Source organism: Bos taurus, chromosome 4, assembly GCF_002263795.3.
Source record: "Bos taurus isolate L1 Dominette 01449 registration number 42190680 breed Hereford chromosome 4, ARS-UCD2.0, whole genome shotgun sequence".
In the NCBI taxonomy this organism is placed as follows: Eukaryota; Metazoa; Chordata; class Mammalia; order Artiodactyla; family Bovidae; genus Bos; species Bos taurus.
The window spans coordinates 46,586,373-46,608,407 of record NC_037331.1 but is presented as its reverse complement, the minus strand read 5'-3'; the positions used below and the strand labels follow the sequence as shown (position 1 = coordinate 46,608,407).

Below are 22,035 nucleotides of genomic sequence, written 5' to 3'. Positions count from 1 at the left end.
TCCAGACTTTCCCAACCCCTGTAGTTACTTCCTGCCAAAGCTGGAACATGGCTCCTGGCAGTAAGAGCCAATAGGAATGCGCTCAAGGGCCCACTCTGAGAAACACCGTGCAGTCCAGAGTCATAAAGAGAGAAGTGTAGTCAACAAAGTGAAGCTCAGACGCCCTTTGTTCTGGTAGTTCTCAGCTCTTCAGAGGACTCTTGAATTCAGAAAAAAGTTAAAACCACTTGCTGAGGCACAGTGATGTACTGTGTAGCGTTATTTGTAGCTTTAAAAAATTGTCAACAACTCAGGTGACCCAAATTGAAAAGTCTTAAATAAAATGAATGACTAAGTAAATTACAATTGATGAGTTATTTTTTACTATGCTATGTTAAGTCACTTCAGTCGTGTCCGACTCTGTGCGACCCCATAGACAGCAGCCCACCAGGCTCCCCCGTCCCTGGGATTCTCCAGGCAAGAACACTGGAGTGGGTTGCCATTTCCTTCTCCAGTGCATGAAAGAGAAAAGTGAAAGTGAAGTTGCTAAGTCGTGTCTGACTCTAGCGACCCCATGGACTACAGCCCACCAGGCTCCTCCGTCCATGGGATTTTCCAGGCAAGAGTACTGGAGTGGGGTGCCATTGCCATTAGATTATTTCTAATTTTTTAAAACTCTCTTTGCTAAAGTAGAGAAAGATGAATACTAACATAAGAAAATGTGAAAATATTTTAAAATGGCAAAATGTGCAAGTGAAAAACCAGACATCTTGTTTACCCATGAAATATTAGAGCATTTTATTAAAACTGAGAATAAAATGAAGATGACCACACTGTTACTACTACTTATCTTTGTTCTTGGCATTCTATAATACAAAGAATAATTAGGAAAAAGTGATGTAAAAATTAGAAGGAGGCCAGACTGCAGTTTTGTTACTAACGTATGATTGTTTCCATTCAAGGAGTTGACTGAAAGTTATGCAAGATAGGAAAGAGTATGTACAAAAATCAGTATTCAGATTAGAAATTATAACAGAAAAAACTCTTTTACACAGAAGAAAGTAAAGAAATGAACATACCTGGAAACAAAAATTTTTGTAAAGTGTAAGATCTCTCTCTGTGAAGAAAACTTTGAAATGCTATTGATAGGTGTAAAAGGACTTGAGTAAACAAATGCTGTAATCTGTTCTTGGATACATATAAATGTTCTTTAATGAATAAATATGTACATTTATGCTGATACTAAATGAAAATACCAATAGAATGTTTCAAACTAATCAAGCTGATTGTAATGTGGGAAAGAATCAGAACCATAAAATTTAACCATAAAAATCTGGAAGAAATGACTAATAAAGGGGGATTAGTGTCAAAATATATAATGAAATATATATGTATATATATCATTTAAAAATATTTTTATTAAAACAGTCCCATGGTGATTTTGGAGTAAATTGTACACTTAGATTACTAAAACATTTTTACCACACTCTCCACTCTAAGATGTTTCTGGATTTATAATAATCTGTTTCTTTCACTTATCACCTGTTTTTTTTTTAGAGTAATTTACTTATTTTTATTGAAGTACAGTTGACTTACATTGTTTCAGATGAACAACAAAGTCGATTTTATACTTGTGTTATATGTTGTATGTATAATATAAACATATTCTTTTTTAGATTCTTTTCCATTATTGGTTTTTACAAGATAATGAATACAGTTCCCTGTGCTATGTAGTACATACTTGTTTATTTTATATATAGTAGTGTATATATTCTCACATTCCAAATTTATTCCTCCCTCCTGTCTTTCCCCTTCGGTAACCGTACGTTTGTTTTCTCTGTGCATCTGTTTCTGTTTTGTAAATAAGTTGTTTTTTAAAACCACATGTAAGTGATATCATATATTTGTCTTTGACTTACTTTCCTTAGGATAGTCGTCTCCGGGTCCATCATGTTGCTGCAGATGACATTATTTCATTCTTCTATGGCTGGGTGATATTCTATTGTATATATATGCCACATGTTCTTAAGCCATTCATCTCTAGATGAACATTTAGGTTGTTGCCATGTCTTGACTAGTGCTGTAAATAGTGCTGCTATGAACACTGGGGTGCCTGTATCTTTTTGAATTAGGGTTTTCCTCTCTTCTGGGTGTGTGCCCAAGGGTGGGACTGCTGGATCACGTGGCAACTCTGTTACTAGTTTTTGAGGAATCTTCCTACTGTTCTCCATAGTGGCGGTGCCAATTTACATTCCTACCAACAGTGTACAGAGTTCTCTTTTTTCCACACCATCTCCAATGCTTATTATTCGTGTTTTTTTTTTTTTTTTAATGTATATTTGACTGTGCTGGGTACTTGTTTTTGTGCAGCCCTTCTCTAGTTGCAGTGAGCAGGGCTACTCTCTAGCTGCAGTGCATGACCTTCTCACTGTGCACAGGCTGTAGGGTGCACAGGCTTCAGGAGTTGCGGCTCAGAAATCGAACCATGTCTCCTGCATTGACAGGCGGATTCTTCACCATTGAGCCACCAGGGAAGCCCTATTTGTAGGCTTTTTAATGATGGCCATTCTGACCAGTGTGAGATGGTACCTTACGGTAATTTTGATTTGCATTTATCTAATAATTAGCATTATTGAGCATCTTTACATGTGCCTGTTGGCCATCTGCATGTCTTTTTGGAGAGATGTCTGTTTAGGTCTTCTGCCCATTTTTAAATTTATTTATTTTTTTCTGCCCATTTTTGATTGGACTGTTTGTTTTTTGATAATGAGCTGTATAAACTGTATGTTTTGTCAATTAAACTATCGTTGCTTGTATCATTTGCAGATATATTTTTCCCAGTCTGTAGATTGTTTTTTTGTTTATGGTTTCCTTTGCTATGCAAAAGCTTTTAAGGTTAATTAGATCCCATTTGTTTATTTTTGCTTTTGTTTCCATTACTCTAGAAGACAGAGATATGAAAATAATGCTGTGATTTTTGTCAAATTGTGTTCTGCCTGTTTTCCTCTAGGAGTTTTATAGCTGCTGCTGCTAAGTCACTTCAGTCATGTCCGACTCTGTGTGACCCCAGAGACGGCAGCCCACCAGGCTCCCCCGTCCCTGGGATTCTCCAGGCAAGAACACTGGAGTGGGTTGCCATTTCCTTCTCCAGTGCATGAAAGTGAAAAGGGAAAGTGAAGTCGCTCAGTCGTGCCCGTCTCTTAGCGACCCCATGGACTACAGCCTACTAGGCTCCTCCGTCCATGGGATTTTCCAGGCAAGAGTACTGGAGTGGGGTGCCATTGCGTTCTCCAGGAGTTTTATAGTATCTGGTCTTAAATTTAGCTTTTTAATCCTTTTTGAGTTTATGTTTGTATATGATGTTGGAAAATGTTCTAATTTCATTTTTTTACATGTGATTGTCTAGCCACAGTATATTTTAAACCTATTATAGAAATATAGTAGTTAAAGCAGTGTGATACTTACACAAAAATGGGTAGAATTAGAATAATTACAGACCCAGATATGTCCACAGTTAGTGTGTAATCAAAGTAGCATTTAAAATGAGCAGAGAAGAGATGTTCTGAGCCAGTGAATTTGTGAATATTTATTTTTTGTAGCCTATCTTTGATGTAGTGTTTATACTCCATAATCTACCTTTAATAAACAAAAAAAGTCAAAAACAAAATGGAACATGTGATGCTATTAATTAAAAATGCAGAACCAAAGCCACTGAGCAGCAGCTGACAGTTACTGGCTTGTGTGTGAAAAACTTTGCCCTCTTCTTTCCTTAGTCTCCTTGTTGCCTAGGATGAAAAGAGTCCATAATTTAAAGCCAGGGGAGAGAGCATGACCTCATCCCCCTCCTTTCTAAATGAGCCACTTTTGGCATCAGCAGTTGACTAGGGAGAGTAAACAGAAACTCCCAGTCAAAGCCCTGGAACCCCAGTGGCCGGACTTCTTTCCTTTTTTGCTGCAGCCAGTGTAAACTTTTGTAAAAGACCAGTAGTGAAGATTAGTGTATTAATGATTGCATGGAGGCCAGCCCTGCTGTAAATGAGACACATCACTACTGTAAGCCAAATGAAACAGAAGAAAAAGTATCCTTTTACTCTAAAACAGCAACTGAACAAGTGTAAAAGTACTACATTGTTTGTTAATCGGCTATACTCCATACAAAATAAAAAGTTAAAAAAAAAAAAGGCACTCTACTTATACCTGGGGATACTGTTTAAAAAAATAATCTCCAACGAGGGACACCCTTTCTAAGTAAACCTTTAATCCCAGAGCTATTTTAAAAACTCTCAATTAAGATTTTACTGTCTAGTCCTTGTTTGTAGAATGTCAGCTGATACAGGAGGAATGGGGGGGCGGTTAAAAACACTCTTTCACAGTCAGCACAGTAATATTTGCGCCTGCCAGCAGCTATCCTTAGGCACTGAAACAGCTGGATGAAAGACAGTGGGGAAACAGGATAGGCACAGAATTTTTAAAATGGCACCCACAGGTTAAAAATTTAAAAAGGAAAAGGAGAGAAAGGTACCATTTTGCTGTGATACACTGAAAAGGCCACAGCATCACCTGCATGACACTCCCACCAAAATGTGGGAGTTTTTTTGTTGTTGCTCAGTCACTCAGACATGAGTGTCATGTCATTCAGACACTAAGTTGTGTCCAACTCTTTGTGACCCCACGGACTTCAGCATCCCAGGCTCCTCTGTCCTTCACTGTCTCCCAGAGTTTGTGCAAATTCTTGTCCATTTGAGTTGGTGATGCTATCTAGCTATCTTCTCCTGTGCTGCCCCTTTTCCTTTTGCCCTCAATCTTTCCTAGCATCGGGGTCTTTTCCAGTGAGTCGGCTCTTCACATTAGGTAACCAAAGTATTGGCACTCCAGCTTCAGCATCAGTCCTTCCAGTGAATATTTAGTGCTACTGAGGAGCAGTCCACATCCAAACTCACCCAATTCCTCTCAGTAATATCACTTAGGTTTTTTTTAAGCTCCTTAACTTCAGGATCTAATCAAGAACCAGGACAGTCATTGTTTCCTCACAGTAAGATTTTCAGCATAACCTATGGGAGTCTTACTGTTGAGGAAATAATGATTGTCCTGGTCTTTGATTAGATCCTGAAGTTAAGTAGCATTAAAAATCCCTGGTAGTTCAGACTGTAAAGAATCTGCCTGCGATGTGGGAGACCTGGATTCGATCCCTGGATTGGGAAGATCCACAGGAGGAGGGCATGGCACCTGCTCCTGTATTCTTGCCTAGAAAATCTCCATGGACAGAGGAGCCTGGTGGGCTACAGTTCGTGGGGTTGCGAAGAGTCGCACACGACTGAGCGACTAAGCACACACACAGAAAAATCTCAGTAATGTTATTGGGGGAATTGGGTGAGTTTGAATCTGGACTGCTCTTCGGTAGCACTGAATTCCCGTAGCCTCCCTGAGGGTTACCAGTGGTGAGTAGCTTGGGAGACTGCTGTTCTTAGGAGACACACTGCACTCTCTTTAAGGGTGAGATGTCCCCAGGCTGCAGCTCACTCTCACGTGGCTCAGAATGTGTGTGTGTGTGTGTATCTGTGCATGTATGTGTGGTATGGGGGTGTTCATATGTCTAGAAATACATGTAAGGTGTAGTGGGAAAATGTTAGCAATTGGTAAATCTGAGTGTAAAGTATAAGACTTCGTTACAATGTTACCAGTGTTTTTTTTAACATTAAGTTGGGAAGTTTTCCAAAGTATAAAAATATTATAAAGTGAACTTACAAAATGGGAGATAATATTTTCTCACTGTGTGGTAAAGGGTAGATTTCCTTAATCTATGGCAACAGAAGAGTATTAACAATCCAATAGAAAAAGGTAGTGGGAAGAATAGGTACTCCACAGTCAAGATAATGAAAAAATGTTTGATTCTCTCACAGTAAGAAGCAGGTAAGTAAAAATGAAAATAGCATTTTAAATTTTGCCTGGCAGAGCTAAAAAAGGTTTATAACATGCTGTGGTGAGGAGACGGGCATGAGACAGTAGGCACTGACATATTAATGATGGGAGTGTAGATTGGTATAACCTTTTTGGAGGACAGTAGGGGTTAAAATTTAAAATCTGCCACTTCTCCTTAGATATGAACATATCTAAATCATTCACCTATGTAGGTGTACCATACAGTGAAGTCTGTATGAGGATGTTTGTTAGAGAGTACTTTATAGTAATAGCAGAAGATGGGTAGCAATTTAAATGGCCATCCCAGGGGACTGGTCAGATGAAGGCCAGAGAAAAGATCCAGGCAGTGCAGCAGCCACCCTTTGTGCCTGCACACAGAGCGAGGCAGCTTCTGAACGGACTCTCTGGGTAAGGCAGGTCTCTAATGCACAGTTTTCCAGTTTTCCGTGAATAAAGGAAGATAGTAAACAATTTGTAAATGTAACAAAAATTGTTTTTTAAAAGGGAGGATCTGGGTGCTGGTTACATGATTGCGTTCACTTTGTGAAAATCTGTCAAGCAGATCTGTCCATATAACATATATTAGAAGCTTACTGAGAAATTCCAAAGAGAGAGAAGATAATAGGAACACTTACGTGTACAGAAAGTGTTTCTAGAAACTGTTCATGTTGGCTGCCAGTGGAGCGGGGTATTGAGGGACAGAGATACAGCAGAGGCTTTCTAGTATTGTACTTCTTTTTTTCCACTGTGGAAAATTCTGAAAGAGATGGGAATACCAGACCACCTGACCTGCCTCTTGAGAAATTTGTATGCAGGTCAGGAAGCAACAGTTAGAACTGGACATGAAACAACAGACTGGTTCCAAATAGGAAAAGGAGTACGTCAAGGCTGTATATTGTCACCCTGCTTACTTAACTTATATGCAGAGTACATCATGAGAAACACTGGGCTGGAAGAAGCACAAGCTGGAATCAAGATTGCCAGGAGAAATATCAATAACCTCAGATCTGCAGATGACACCACCCTTATGGCAGAAAGTGAAGAGGAACTCAAAAGCCTCTTGATGAAGGTGAAAGAGGAGAGTGAAAAAGTTGGCTTAAACTTAACACTCAGAAAATGAAGATCATGGCATCTGGTCCCATCACTTCATGGGAAATAGATGGGGAAACAGTGGAAACAGTGTCAGACTTTATTTTGGGGGGCTCCAAAATCACTGCAGATGGTGATTGCAGCCATGAAATTAAAAGAAGGAAAGTTATGACCAACCTAGATAACATATTGAAAAGCAGAGACATTACTTTGCCAACAAAGGTCCGGCTAGTCAAGGCTATGGTTTTTCCAGTGGTCGTATATGGATGTGAGAGTTGGACTGTGAAGAAGGCTGAGCGCCAAAGAATTGATGCTTTTGAACTGTGGTGTTGGAGAAGACTCTTGAGAGTCCCTTGGACTGCAGGGAGATCCAACCAGTCCATTCTGAAGGAGATCAGTCCTGGGTGTTCTTTGGAAGGAATGATGCTAAAGCTGAAACTCCAGTACTTTGGCCACCTCATGAGAAGAATTGACTCATTGGAAAAGACTCTGATGCTGGGAGGGATTGGGGGCAGGAGGAGAAGGGGACAACAGAGGATGAGATGGCTGGATGGCATCACCGACTGGATGGACGTGAGTCTGAGTGAACTCTGGGAGTTGGTGATGGACAGGGAGGCCTGGTGTGCTGCGATTCATGGGGTCTCGGAGAGTCAGACACGACTGAACTAAACTGACTTCTTTTTTTATGTGTATTGCTGTTAAAGAAGTTAGTGAGTTTTTCATGAAAACTTTATACCTTTTAAATAATAGCAGGAAAGTATAGATTATGGTAATAGGATTCTGACTAAATATATGTAGTCAGGTAAAGATCATATACATATATCTGATGTGTGTTTAAGAAAAAAGACTAGGAGGAAATTCAAAGTTAGATACTAACATTTTTTTTTTAGCTGATGAGACTAAGTTTTACTTTCTTCTGTATTTCTGTACTTTTTCAAGTTTTCTGTAGTGTGATTACAATATTTTTCTGACGGACGAAAATGAAAATATGATTCTTTTTTAATGCTTCGTAAGAACTTTTTTACCTGTAGGAATTGCTCTCTGCTCCCTTTCTCACCCTTCTCCCCTCACAAAAAGTAGAAAATTTCAAACAGAATTGTTCCATTATCAGTATACAAGTAACATGAGACTCTTAAGAATATAACGATGGCCCAGGTTACATCATTCCAGTAGGAACAGGTGTCCTCAGGCTGGAGGAACATTCCAGAGGCGAGTGAAAGATCGGCTTACCCCACTGGCCTTGGTGCCTCTCATTTCTGTCTTCACAGCTTCTAGTCTCATTTTAAGCTGCCATTTTCTGTCCTGAACTGTCTTAGATCATTAGCCAGGCAACATGTCATGACCATCTTTCTGCTCCTTTTACATTTTGTATTTTTTAGAATAACTGCACAAAGACTTGCCCACTTGAACAAGTGCTTGATGAACTTTAAGCTGGGGAATTTCAGCTATCAGAAAAACCCTCTGAAATTGGGAGAGCTTCAAGGAAATCACTTCACAGTTGTCCTCAGGTAAAGAGCTGTGGTGGGGAGTGCAGACCAGGGAGGATCTTCTTGGGTCACCTCGAGTCTCTTCAGAATGGTTGTTAATTCCAGTGAGCTGGCACCAATGGTCTTGGCGGCCCAGGAAGGCGAGGTGGGGTCCGATGGAGCTGGGAGAGCAAACCCAGCTGTAGTGTTTGTACCAATACAGCCACCCCTCTGCTCATTCAGCGCCACCTTTGGAATGAGGCCGTCTCCTTGAAATGCAAAAGACAGCTTACGCTTCCACCTACCTAGAATAGGCAGATTCATAGCACAAAAAAGTAGAATAAAGGTTACCTGGGGTGTAAGGTGGGGAGATGAGTTACTGTTCAGTAACTGGAGTTTCAATTTGAGAAGATGAAACAGTTCAGGAAGTATATAGTGGTCGAGGCTGCACAACACTGGGAATGTACTTAATGCTACCATATTGCATACTTAGCAATGGCTAAAATGGTAAAGTTTGTGTTGTGTACACTTCACAGTTTTTAAAAAGACAAAGTCCTTGGGAGGTAGAGAGAAAGCTTCACGGAACAAGCGAAAAGCACAGGAGCCAATCCATGTCACTTATGATTTGCATCCCTGAGTGTGTTTGCCTGTACATTTTTTTCTCTGGGTCATTTGGCCCCCCCACCCCAGAAATATAACAGGAACTGACAACCAAGTGGAACAAGCCATGAACTCTCTCAAGGAGATTGGGTTTATCAACTACTATGGAATGCAAAGGTTCGGAACCACAGCTGTCCCCACATATCAAGTTGGAAGGTTTGTATTTAATTTCTTAACTTTTGTCTGAAAGAACTCAGTCACTAAAAAAAAAAAGAAGCAGGATTTTTTTTTTAATCAGTGGTGTTTTTAGTTATTTCTAGATTTCCTGGAAAACTTGGCCAAACGAATCCTTTTAGATGACCAACTGAGCCACAGCCTCCTTCTAAGTTTTGTTCTGTTTTATGATAGTTCCTGTACAAGGTGAAAAAGTAAGTCAGGGTTCAGAGAGCTTTAACCTGATGAGTCAGTTTTCCTCTCCCACCTAATAGCCCATCCAGGGATTCTGTTTTCTTTTACACAGATAAATCTTGGCTCAGTAAGTGACCCAGCAGTAGCGGTTGGGTAACTCAGCCCCAGAGTAGCCTGAAGGAGATGTGTAGTTTATGGTCTCTGTTAACAGGTGCTCCCTAATTTCTTAAACTGGCACCTGCCCTTCCCTCACCCTTTAAAGAAAGTGGTGTAGGATGCAGTTAGCACAGAAAATTTATTTTAAGAACTCTCTCATCAGCTTTGTGAATTTAATAGGAAACCCCTCTAGGTGAGCTGGGGTGGAAATCCCATCAGTAAAGACTCGGTTTATAAGCTTGCTTACACTGTCCTGCTGTCCGGCACATGCTGTGTTACCTAAATGATTATTCACATGGCAGTTAGGATTGGGAAGCTTGAGTTGGAAGTGATCTGAGAGATTATTTAGTTCATGTTCTTCCTGGCACTTCAAATTCTTTGCTTTAGCAAAGGTGAAATTCGGGAGGCAGCTCGAGCTCACTGGTTTGTCAGTGCAGTCCTGAGAGGAGAGGGGGTCTTCTCAACTTCAGTCCATGATTTCAGCAGCTGACTCTATGCAGTTGTATTTGTTCATGCATCCTTAAGAGCACAAAATGAAAATATCATGTAGTATTTCCTCTGCCTCTCTGAGGCTGTGTTTTGAGGGTAAGAGCTCAGGCAAAAGGGGGAAATTCTTTGGCAGTCCAGTGGTTAGAACTCTGTGCTTCACTGCCAAGGGCCCCAGGTTCAATCCCTGGTTAGGGAACTAAGATCCCACACTCCACATGGAGTGGCAAAAAATAAAATAAAACAAAAACCACTCATATGATTCAATAACAACAAAAAAACCTAATTTAAAAATGGGCAAAGAACTTGACTGTTCCCCAAAGAAGTTACACAGGCGACTAATAAACACCTGAAAAGATGTTCAGTACCACTAATTATTAGGGAAATGTACATCAAAACCACAGTAGGATATGACTTTGTACCCATTAGCATGGCTGTTATTTAAAAAAAGAACAAAAAGGAAAAGAAAATAAGTGTTGGGTGTGGAGAAATTGCAGCCGTTGCACACTGCAGATGAAAATATAAAATGGAACCGCCATTGTAGAAATATGGACAGTCCCCAAAAATTAAAACACAGAGCTTCTACTGTATGATTCTGCAGTTCCATTTCTGGATGTATACCCAAAAGAAAGAAAAACACTCAACAGATATTTATACACCTATGTTGAGAAGAGCATTGTTCACAATAGCCAAATGGTAGAAGCAGCCAACTAGGTGTCCATTAACAGATGAACCGATAAACAGAATGTCCATAGATGCAGTGGGATGCAGCCTTAAAAAGGAAGGCAGTTTGACACATGCTACAGCACGAATAAACCTGAAGGCTTTTATGCTAAGCGAAATAAGCCAGTCACAAAAGGACAAACACTATGTAATTCCTCTTATCTGCGATTCCTAGAGTAGTCAAGTCATAGACAAAGTAGAATGGTGGTTGCCAGGAGCTGTGGGGAGGGGAAAGAAGGAGTTCCTGTCTACTGAATCCTGAATTGGTCATGGAAGATTGAAGAGCCCTGGAGGAAGATGGTCCTGATGGTTATACGACAGTGTGGCTGGACTTAATGCCCCAGAACTGTCCACTTAAAAATAGTTCAAATGATAAATTTTATGCTACATATACTTTACACGGTTTATAAAACAAAGTGAAAAAAGGAAAGATACTAGTAATGTAAGAAGTCTCGTAGTTAAGCAGCTTTACATTATACCAAGTGTTGGCACACTTTTTCTGTAGAGGGTCAGGTCATAAATAGTTAACTTTGTGGGCCGCAGAGTGTGTCCGGCAGCACCTCAGCACTGTTGTTACAGGGTGAAAGCGACCAGAGACAGCACATATGTTAATGAGCACGGCTGGTTTTCCGTAGAACTGTTTACAAAATCAAGTGGCCAGCCAGAGAACAAAGGTTTTTGCACACAGAAGTTTTTTTTTTCATGGTATTTGGTGCATTACCACCTAGTCCTGAATTAGCACTGTGCTCTTTTTGCAAATATTACTGAAGGCCTAGGCCAGCTGAATAATGTTTTACTCAGGAGGGTGTTTAAAGACTGTTGCAGCATGGTTTGTTCCAGGACTTCAAGAATGGCCAGCGGTGGGATGTCTTTTAGAATAATTCCTTGCACTAGTAGGTTAAAAATCTACTAACTAGTTAGTAGATTAGTGAACTACTAGTTAGTTAACTAGTAGGTTAAATATGTGATCTCATTAGTGTATACAGTAGCATTTTACATAAAACACAAATATCTCATATGGATTAATTTAAATGTGAAAAATAAAAACCCTAGTTTAGAAAAAACAGAAAAATTAATAGGAGGGATTTCTGTTTTCTGGTGGTAGGGAAGGGCTTTCTGACTCCAAGTCCAGAAATCTTAATGAGGAAAAAGTGTTCAGATATGATACACGAAATATATCCTTTGTGTGGCAAAAGATAGTATAATAAAAGTAAAAGGAAAAATAGCGTACACGTAAAGATCAAGCAGGTCTTGAAATCTATACTCTGAAGTGTTAACAGTGTTTGTTTTTTACAGGTTAGACACCAGGTAACCTCCTTTCTTCTGTACTGTTTAATTTTATAGAAACATGTATAACTTATAATCAGCAAAAGTAAAGATACTTCCGTTTTGGTGAAAATTATAATGCAGAAAGATAAATTGTATTTATTCTCTTTACCTAGGCAAGAATTTTTTAATAGAATGGAGAAATTTTTTGAAAGTTTCAAATAAATATTGGCATGTAAAGACGGATTTATATAGATAAAGCATGTAAACAGCTTAAAGCATGACCTGGTAGTATTTTAAAAATGAGATATATTAAAAATGTATAGCAGTTTAAAAATGAGATGATAGTAAATGATATAAATGTTATATTCTTAATTTTCTTCTCTTTTTAGTTCTTTTGACATTTACTTGTATTATATCAATATTAGTTTTTCTGCTTTTACGTTTAATAAAATATATAAAGTTAACATGATTTGTTCACTCTACAAATTTGGGCAGATAAAACTCATCTTAATACAAAATTAAGTAAAATAAATGCTGTTTAATTTTAGAGCTATACTGCAAAATTCCTGGGCTGAAGTCATGGATTTAATATTGAAACCCCGTTCTGGAGGTGAGAATAAAAATAATCTTAAGGAAAAAAAAAAAAGGAATATATGACTTGATATTCATGAAATTGCTTTGAATAAAAGTATAGGTACAAATTACCATCATTATTTCAAAATTTTTGCATCTTTATTTTTGTACAAGTCTTATGTATATATTAAAGACTTATAATTTATCTTTTATTTTCAGCTCTTTAGCTCAAGCTCATCTAATTTATTAACTCATAAATGAATACATTCATTTCTTTGTGCACTACAAAATCTCTGAACATATAGGAATCCAAACAGATTTCACTGGTGGTTAATTTGTTATAAAAACATAGTGTAATATAATGTAAAAACTTGGAGAAAGCAGACTGAGAATTTTTGTTTGAAGAGTTCATTAGAAATTCTAATGTCATACTGTATTGAAAAAGGATTTAAGTATCATGTTATAAATCACCAAAATAATTATGTCCACTGTGGATGATTATTCATTTGCACATTAAAAAGAGATAAGGTGGTCTAATTGTATGGAAAGTAACCCATTACATTCAACAATACAGTAGAAAAAGAGAGGGAAGGAAGAAAGGGCTGCTTAGGTTTTATCTGATGTTGAGTCGGCTTGGCAGTCCTCAGTGGTTGGCTTTAAGTCCTGAGATGGTAGCATGAAAGCCATCTAGTTCTGTAAGCTCTCTGCCTTTCCTGTCTTTTCATTTCTGATTATTGCTCTCAGGTGAGCAGAAGCTCTTCCGAGTACCTCTGTCCCAAATAGCAGTTCCTAATTTTGTCTTCTCTGGGAAATGTTTTAAGTTATGAAAGTCTGTCTTTTGGATAAACTGTTTAATCACAGCTTTTTTTCTCCCCCACTCCAGCTGAAAAGGGGTACTTGGTTAAATGCAGGGAAGAATGGGCGAAGACCAAAGACCCAGCCGCTGCCCTCCGAAAACTACCTGTCAAAAGGTGTGTGGAAGGGCAGCTTCTCCGAGGACTTTCAAAATACGGAATGAAGAATATAGTCTCTGCATTTGGCATAGTGAGTGCAATTTGTGAAGTCAGGCCCTGACTCAAGGTCGCTTAATGCTTTGAAATTTTTATCTTTAAATTTTACTAAATTTCGAAAGAACAGAAGGTAAATAAGGCTCCCTTGGTGATCTCTGAGAGCGGTGCTACCTGAGTGATCCCTGTTTAGACCCTGGATGGTGACCGGGGAGGGCGACGGGTGCAGACAGTGGAGCGGTGATGATTAACACGGAGGGCTTGAAAAAAGCATCTGCGTGGGAAATAGTAGCTATGAGGAAGTTTGATTTAAATGAAGTATTAATATGAAGTATTAATGTCTTGGTATTTGAGAAATCAGAACCCATCATAGAGGTCATTTCTTGGTCACTTTCCAGCATCAGAATGTAACCTGCCTCAGTGAGAGGGTTACACAGTAAGTGGTCTAATTGACTACATTTTAGTGTGGTTTCTCTGGGTGCCATTTTGGTGAGTATAGCCTATATTTGTGTTTGGATACCATAATCCCAATAGACTAAAAGTTTAACTTTTAATTGTTAAGTCTTGCTTGTTGTTCCCCAGATGTACCCCCCAAAAATCAGGATTCCTGTTCGAGGAAATTAGTGGTCAATCAGTCATATAGGCTTTTGCCTTCTGTACAGTTAGAAAACACTTAGCTCTATGATTGATGTGTAAGTTCCTTGAGTTTGAAGTCTGTGTCTTTAATTTAGTGCAGGGGTCCCCAGCCCCTGGGCCACGCACTGACACCCGTCCGTGGCCTGTTAGGAGCCAGGCTGCACAGCAGGAGGTGAGCAGTGAGTGAGTGAGAGATGCTTCATTTGTATTTACAGCCACCCGCCATCTCTGGCATTGTTGCCTGAGCTCCACCTCCTGTCAGATCCATGATGGCTTAGTAAGCATAATGCACTTGGATCATCCCACCCCTCCCCACCCTCTGTGTCCGTGGAAAAATTGTCTTTCACCAAACCAGTAGCTGGTGCCAAAAAAGTTGGGAACCGCTGATGTAGAGTATGAATTCCAAAGCACTTGTTTTCTTCACATTCATGTCTGCACTGTGTGGGTACGAAACGGGAGCTGCTGCTGACTGTGAATACCTTGCAGCCTGAGGGGTTCCGCCTCTGAAATTGGTATCAGTCACTGTTTCTGTAAGCTCTTAAAAAAATGGGAGATGGAAGTTAGGAGTTTCTTATAGAAGTGCGCCACTTAACAAATGGGATGTCTTGGCAAGTACAGTTCTTCAGTATTCAGAATTTTTTTTTCTCTTGCTTGTTTTTTTTCCTCCCCTCAGATACCAAGAAATAATCGCTTAATGTACATTCACAGCTATCAGAGCTACGTGTGGAACAACATGGTGAGCAAGAGGATTGACGAGTACGGGCTGAAGCCTGTGCCCGGCGACCTTGTTCTTAAAGGAGGTAAAAGGCAGATACCATCCTTACTCAGCCCACCTTGGGGTCAGTTGTTTGACACTAGTGCTGAACATCCAGCCTGGCTTCTGGTTAAGATAGAGAGCTTGTGTCTGGTAAGCTTGAGATGAAAGGACAGTATAAGCTCAGACTGACTGGTTTGGATCTGTTATCTTTAAAGAAAAATGCTTCTGAGTTGAAAATATGCACCTTAGTCTCCATTGTCTTAACTAGGATAAGATTTGGAATAAGTGTTGCCTAAAATCCCTTTCCAGATCCTAACCTGGGTCTGTCAAATACTTCTCTACCCCTCTGAATGTACTTCAGCCTCCCTGCTGTTCTAGGTCAGCCTTGAAGAGTTTCTTTTAGTCAACACAAGACTGGAGCTCCCTTTGCTTGGGGGCTGTGATGTGCATACTCACTGCCTGACGTGTTCATAAAATGTGCAGACAGCCCCATCTGCTACGACCCGTACTGTGTGCCAGGCCTTCTAAGTAAGCCCTTTACTTTAAAGCTCACAGGATTACTGTGAAGTATGCTGTTTTTCAGACGAGATTCAGTCACTCACCCTAAGGTTCCACAGCTGGTTTTAAAAAAAAGAGAAATTGAACTAAGTCTGAACATTTCCAAAGTCCATGTTCTCCTGGTGTAGTCTGCCCTGAAACTGTCTGGGGACAGAGCCTGCTCATCTGTAGGTGTGCCCAGTAAATCCGCTAGAGCTTATAATTTGTACAGAAATTTTAATTAATCTTTTCCTGATTTAATTTTTCCTTATCCAGTATTGGTCACATCTCGTGGGTTTTAATGTCCCCTGTGCCACCACATTTCATCCTCTAAATACTGACTGGGTTGTCTTTTTTCCCATAGTTATTCTTCTAGCAAAATGCACTCATTTGTGATAGCTTTCAAGATTGTGTTTTGTAGTATTATTTGAGGAAAAAGCTAAAAGGATTCCTAAAACATGAAGTTGCAGCTGAGAAATAGTTTAAGTTTTCTGCTTTTTCTAAATCCATATCTGTTTCTTAAATAGATAAATAGAAAAGACAGAAAGCATATATTCCAAATTAATTTCTTTAAGCCACTGAACCTGTATCAGCTTGCATTTCTTATTGCTTAGATGTATGTAATTTTAGCAGACTGGGCTCATGAAAATCCTGCCCATATTCTTAATTTATTCATTGATGTATTTTCAGCCACAGCCACCTTTATTGAGGAAGATGATGTTAATAATTACTCCATCCATGATGTGGTAATGCCTTTGCCTGGTTTTGATGTTATCTACCCCAAGCATAAAAGTAAGTTCCCTGTGTGGGGAAAATAGTTAAAGTCTAACATATTTAAGCCACTGGCACCCAAGAGTACAGAGAGAGGAAAAGAAAATCAGTATTAATTTCCATCAGACTTGAAAAAAAATGTTTAGATTTCAAATATATGTAAGCCATGTTTACTTGTAAAAGTCTCCCTCGTATGGATGCATTCAGATGGATGATTTAAATCAAGAAACCAGATCGTGGAGATTGTGGTGGTAGTGATAGTGTTGGTATTATTATTGTTGTTGCTGTTATTGTTGGCACTGTTATTTAAATTTCTGAAATTTGCTAACTCTTACTAATGATGGAAGAATTTGGAAAGCGTCACTGAGGAAGTGATTGAATAATTCTACTTTGTGGTGGTTTAGTTGCTAAGTAGTATCTAACTCTTTACAACCCCATGGACTGTAGCTCGCCAGGCTCCTCCGTCCATGGGATTCTCCAGGCAAGAATACTGGAGTGGGTTGCCATTTCCTTCTCCCAGGGATCCTCCCGACCCAGGAATCAAACCTGGGTCTCCTGCATTGCAGGCAGATTCTTTATGGACTGAGTTGCTAGGGAAGCCCCAATTCTACTTTAACATTGCTTTTTTAAAAGCTTTTTTTTTTTTTTTTTTAACCATATAAGTAATATCTGTTCATTGGACTCAGAAGTTTATAAACTGGAAACTTAGAAATTTCCAGAAGCTTAGAAAGTTTATCAACTAGAAATTCCCTACCCTTATTTCCCATGGCCCAGAGGCTGTTGAAAATTACTTTTGTACCTTCATGGATGCCATTGTTGGAGGGTGGCGGGGGGAGGATGGTTGTTCAAGGATTCAGAACTTGAAAAAAAGGAAGCAGCCCTGAGTGTGGGACCAGCTTGGTGAAACTGACCCTGAAAGTTTACTCTTCGCCCGGGCTGGTCTGTAGGAGGTGTTTTCCTGTTAAAAATCTTTTCTCTTGAGAGGGCAGAATTAGTTTACTTATTGATGTTATATTCCTTGAAGTTACAGAATGCTTAGGATTAGCACCCTTCTTTTATAAGGTAAATACTTAGGAAAGAGTTGAGTGGTTATCCTCCATTTACATGTTGACTTAATCACATTGCTGTGTGAAATTGGCCTCATGGAGGGAGAAGGATTAGAGAAGAGCGGGAGAATGAGGAAGGGAGGTGCATGCCTGAGGAGCGTGGCTTACCTGTGCTGTATGGATGGCGGGAGTGGCCCGGTGGGGAACCCAGGAGCTGGAGAAGGCAGGCACTGAGGTGCTCAGAGCCACATTTGCCCTCTTTCCAAGAGAGAAAAAGAATACATTCTTTTCTTCTTTCTGGTACCTCTTGAGGTCAGAAACGTTGGGTTAGGCAGTATCACTTACTCAGCACAGCCTCTGACAGAGCCTCTAGTGGAGACTTTGTGGCCAGGGCAGGGGCTCACAGACTGGCTGGGTGGTGGTCCAGGCATGTGGATTCATGACATAGGCTGTTGATGTCAGCGGCGCTCAATCAGAGATCCCAGCTGTCCTCATAAGTGGGTTGTGAGGTCTTTCCTTGACCCTGGTCTACCTGACATTTTTTTTACAAATGACTTGAATAAGAAATCTGATTAGCATGTTTGCAAGTAGTATTACCCAAAACAGTTAATTATATGAAAAGTAAGTATTAAAAAGGTATTTAAAGTACCACAGAGGGCATTTAATACAATTAAATGTAAATTCTCACATTTATGTTCAAAGATCAAATGTATAGATGGAAAAGGCTACTTTGGTGGTAGTGTTCATAGAAGCTATCCAGTGTTACATACAACATAAGCCTGTTACCCAAGGCAGATTAGGACTCTGTGGGGACTACAGAACATTTGGGGGAACATGTTGGTCTAGAGAAGAAATGGCTTAAAGTCCCAGTACTTAATGAACACATGTGGAAGGGAGCAATTAATCTATGTCCAAAAGCAGACAACAGAAGTCACACAAAGAGTATTTCAGCTTGGCAAAGGAAGATCTTTCCAACAATTGCATGCTTCACGAGGTAATAGCTCCCTGTGGATGGCAACGTGCAAGCAAAGGCTGGGTGCCCGTCTCTCTGTGGTGTTATAAAAAAAGATTCTACATCAGGTTCGAGGGTGAGCCAGATGGTGTTCCCAGGTCTCTTATTTTTATACATTTATTTATAACTACCTTCTTCTGGAAAGAGTTTGAGGCTCTGCATATAATCTCTTCCAACTCTGAGAACATGTAAGTTGCAGTTGAGTAATTTCTGATGAAATGGTCGTTTGTGCCTGGCTTGGGAACCTTATACCCAGATACTGTGTCTGGTGGGAGAGAGAATCTGCAAGTTGGAAACAGACCTAAAGTGGACACACCTAGTACCAGTTAGTAAGGCAGTAAATTGGAATTCCAGAGAACAGGTTGGATTATAAGTTGATGTGACTAATTTGTTAAGGTGATCTAACTGAACTTTTGTTACCTTCTTTGTAGTCAAGCTCAAGATAGCTTGCTGACATGCTGCATTCCACATAACTTTTTTGTGTTTTTTATTAGTTAGTGAAGCCTACAGGGAAATGCTCACAGCAGACAATCTTGATATTGACAACATGAGACACAAAATTAGAGATTATTCCTTATCAGGGGCCTACCGAAAGATCATTATTCGTCCTCAGAATGTCAGCTGGTGAGTAATAGTCTTGAATGAAATAGAACTGAATTACTGTGAGATTTTAAGCTTTTGCATCACGTAAATATTTTTCAGTGCTTACAGCCTGGTATATGAGTGTTATTGTTGTTATTAAATAGTATTCTCATAACTACTACTATTCAGTATTTTTAAAGTTATCAGGAGATAAATGAATTCAAATATAGTGCAAGTGGCTAAGTTTACATCTTATTGACGTTGGTAAATTATTGAAGAGATGTGCCGAGAATGAACTTTTTCCGTTTCTAAAGAGACTTGATATTTTCTAGTTCTTACTCAGAATTAGCTTTGAGTTCCACACTCTTATAATTGTTTCAATATCATGTTTCTAAAGAGAAAAAGACATTTGTATGAACCCATTTTAAAATACCTTAATACTTAGTACTATGTAAAGCTGTATTTGATAATTAAAAACTTAAAGCCTGGACCAGTTGCCCACTGTCAGGAAACTCTGTCATTTCCTTCTCTCTGTCTCCCCTTCTCCCTCTGCCTCCTCCCTCCTGTTCTCTGGATTGCGGGAAGAGGTTGGCACAGTTGTCCTTGCTCTTGCCCACTCTGGAGAGCACTTTCTCACAATGACACAGTGTTGTTAGTGGTAATAACCACTCTAGAAAAAATGTAAACGCTGTGATTAATTCAGTTGCATCTCTGCCAAGTGAAGTTTACTACATACCAAACACATACAACAGAATTTCCATCCTAGGGGAAACATCTCTCGTTTTTCACATAGATTGCCATCATCTTTCACTTTGCTGTGTAGTATTTGTATGTAAAATCTAGCCTTATTCTGTTACTGAATGGTCTCACCTAGAATTATCCACACTGGGCCTCTGTGTTTTTCTTAAGCAAATGGTGATGAGCAACCTAGTACCTGTTATAGAAATTCACATTCACACTTTTCTTCCTTTATATGTTCTGAAGGGAAGTTGTTGCGTATGATGATCCTAAAATTCCACTCTTCAACACAGATGTGGACAACCTGGAAGGTAGACCACCACCAGTGTTTGCTTCTGGTAAGTTTACTTGGCCATCAGTTCTATGTCAACTTGGAGGTGTTTTCTCATACAGAAACATATTTTTAAAAAACTTAGCATCACTGACCACCTCCCAACCCACTCTGTGATTTCTATTTTGTGTTTTGTCATTTTAGTTTTAAGATTATAGCTGGAGGTCAATGATTAAAGCAGTGTTTTGCACTGAAAATGAATGAACATTATAGAAGGTTATAATGTCATGTGATTGAATATCCTTCCCCTCACCATAGAGAGTTAACAAAGATGAGTGAAAATCCAGCAAGAGAGTCTAAGACATTGTCTGCCTTCTCACCATCAAATTTTTGTTGCCTTTTCTTTGTCCAGTTTCGCCGTGTGGTGAAAACATTGTACATGGGTTTCCTCGTCTGTCACCCACCCTTTTTAGGAAGGGTCCAGGTAGAATTACTATAGAGAGTCAGCTGGATCCTTTACTCACAGATCCCTTTCTTCCATGCTCCTTCTCTGGGAAGCAGGCTGGGGAAAGGACCACAGTTCTTTCTGTATGGAGATTACGTGACTCATACCAGGCTGTCTGCAGCTGCCTTACTTTTCTGTCTGTTGTCTCCTTTCTTGCCTGGCAGAAGGCAAATACAGAGCTCTGAAGATGGATTTTTCTCTCCCTCCTTCTACCTACGCGACCATGGCCATTCGCGAAGTGCTTAAAATGGATACCAGCATCAAGAACCAGACCCAGCTGAATACCACCTGGCTCCGCTGAGGCCTGTGTCCCCGTATTAGAAAATGCAGACTTGTGTTTGCTGGCTTCCTGTTCATTTTCCTCTGAGTGCAGGCCCCTGTGTAGATTTGGGATCTTTGTAGTAAAAGACTATTTGTATTTTTCCAAGTTTTTATTAGCTTAATTTGCAGTATTTGTACATATATAGAAATCGTGAGGATCCTCACTCTAGTTCAGAGAATATAAATTGGTTAGAATATATTTCAGGTGCTTAAATCATAGCAAAATGTCAGCTTTTATTGGCTTTATAATCATTTTAAAGAAATTTGGTTTAAGGTAGCAGTTTTACATTTTGCTACATTCTTGAAGGGCAGTAGGAATTTTTAATGCATCTCTGAATGTATACATAACAATGCATTTTAAAAGAAAATGCAATGAAACAAATATTGACTATGGATAATAATTAGTGACACCCCTCCCCTCAAAAAAAGCCTATAAATATAAATAACAGTACTTACGCTCATATTAATGGTGGTAAAACATCCACAGGTTTATAAACACAAAAGTGATTATTATTATCCATGAACCAGGTTCAACTAAGTGTATATAGACTTTCCGGTTGCAATAGCTTTTGCATTTATTATCATTGCCTTGCAGGAGAGTTGCATCAATAGGGCTTTTTTTCTTTATGTAAACATGTGCAGCTATTTTCAGTTAAGGTCTACTTTTTACTTGAGGTGCCTTTTATGTTAACTCTTCCCTCTGGACTGACATTTGCCCAAAAATAAATGATAGAGAAGAAAACTTTTGCAAACTTAATAAGGGCTCCTCCTATCAGCAGCTTCCCTTTGTTACCCATGGCGGAGGTCTTTCCAGTTCTGGCCATGCATCAAACTGTGCTCTGGTACAAAAGCATAAATATGCCTTTCCAAGGGTGTGTGACATTATGGTATCAATTTTTATTTTCTATCATTTCTAGAACCAAATATAATAAATCTTTTTAAAAACTCTGTCCTACTGGTAATATTAATAAATGACATAAAAACCTAAAACTGAATGCAAATGAGAATCTTGGCCCTGCCAAAGGCAAAGAACCAGGTAAACAAGGGCTCCTCAGAAACGGTGCGTCATGACCGAGTGTTGGGTAATGACAGCATGTGGAATTGTAGGGCTGACAGACCCTGTGAAACTGGAGGCAAGGTGATTCTTACAGTAGCATGACTCACTTGCCTTCCAGCGTGCTTTC

At 39.5% G+C, this 22,035-nt stretch overlaps 1 protein-coding gene across 4 annotated transcripts in view; it reads left to right on the top strand.

Annotated features, from left to right (window-relative positions):
* PUS7 (pseudouridine synthase 7) overlaps window positions 1-21,801 on the top strand; it is a 53,603-nt gene extending 31,802 nt beyond the window's left edge. For 3 of the 4 annotated variants that reach the window (XM_005205370.5, NM_001076939.1, XM_015468980.3), the window contains 9 exon segments: window positions 8,367-8,495; window positions 9,144-9,269; window positions 12,644-12,705; window positions 13,552-13,712; window positions 14,985-15,111; window positions 16,296-16,397; window positions 18,929-19,058; window positions 20,001-20,092; window positions 20,695-21,801. In XM_005205370.5, coding sequence (XP_005205427.2) covers window positions 8,367-8,495; window positions 9,144-9,269; window positions 12,644-12,705; window positions 13,552-13,712; window positions 14,985-15,111; window positions 16,296-16,397; window positions 18,929-19,058; window positions 20,001-20,092; window positions 20,695-20,831 — 1,066 coding nt within the window. In that variant the 3' untranslated portion in view covers window positions 20,832-21,801. 4 annotated transcript variants of the gene reach the window in all.
* Window positions 21,802-22,035: the final 234 nt, after the last annotated feature.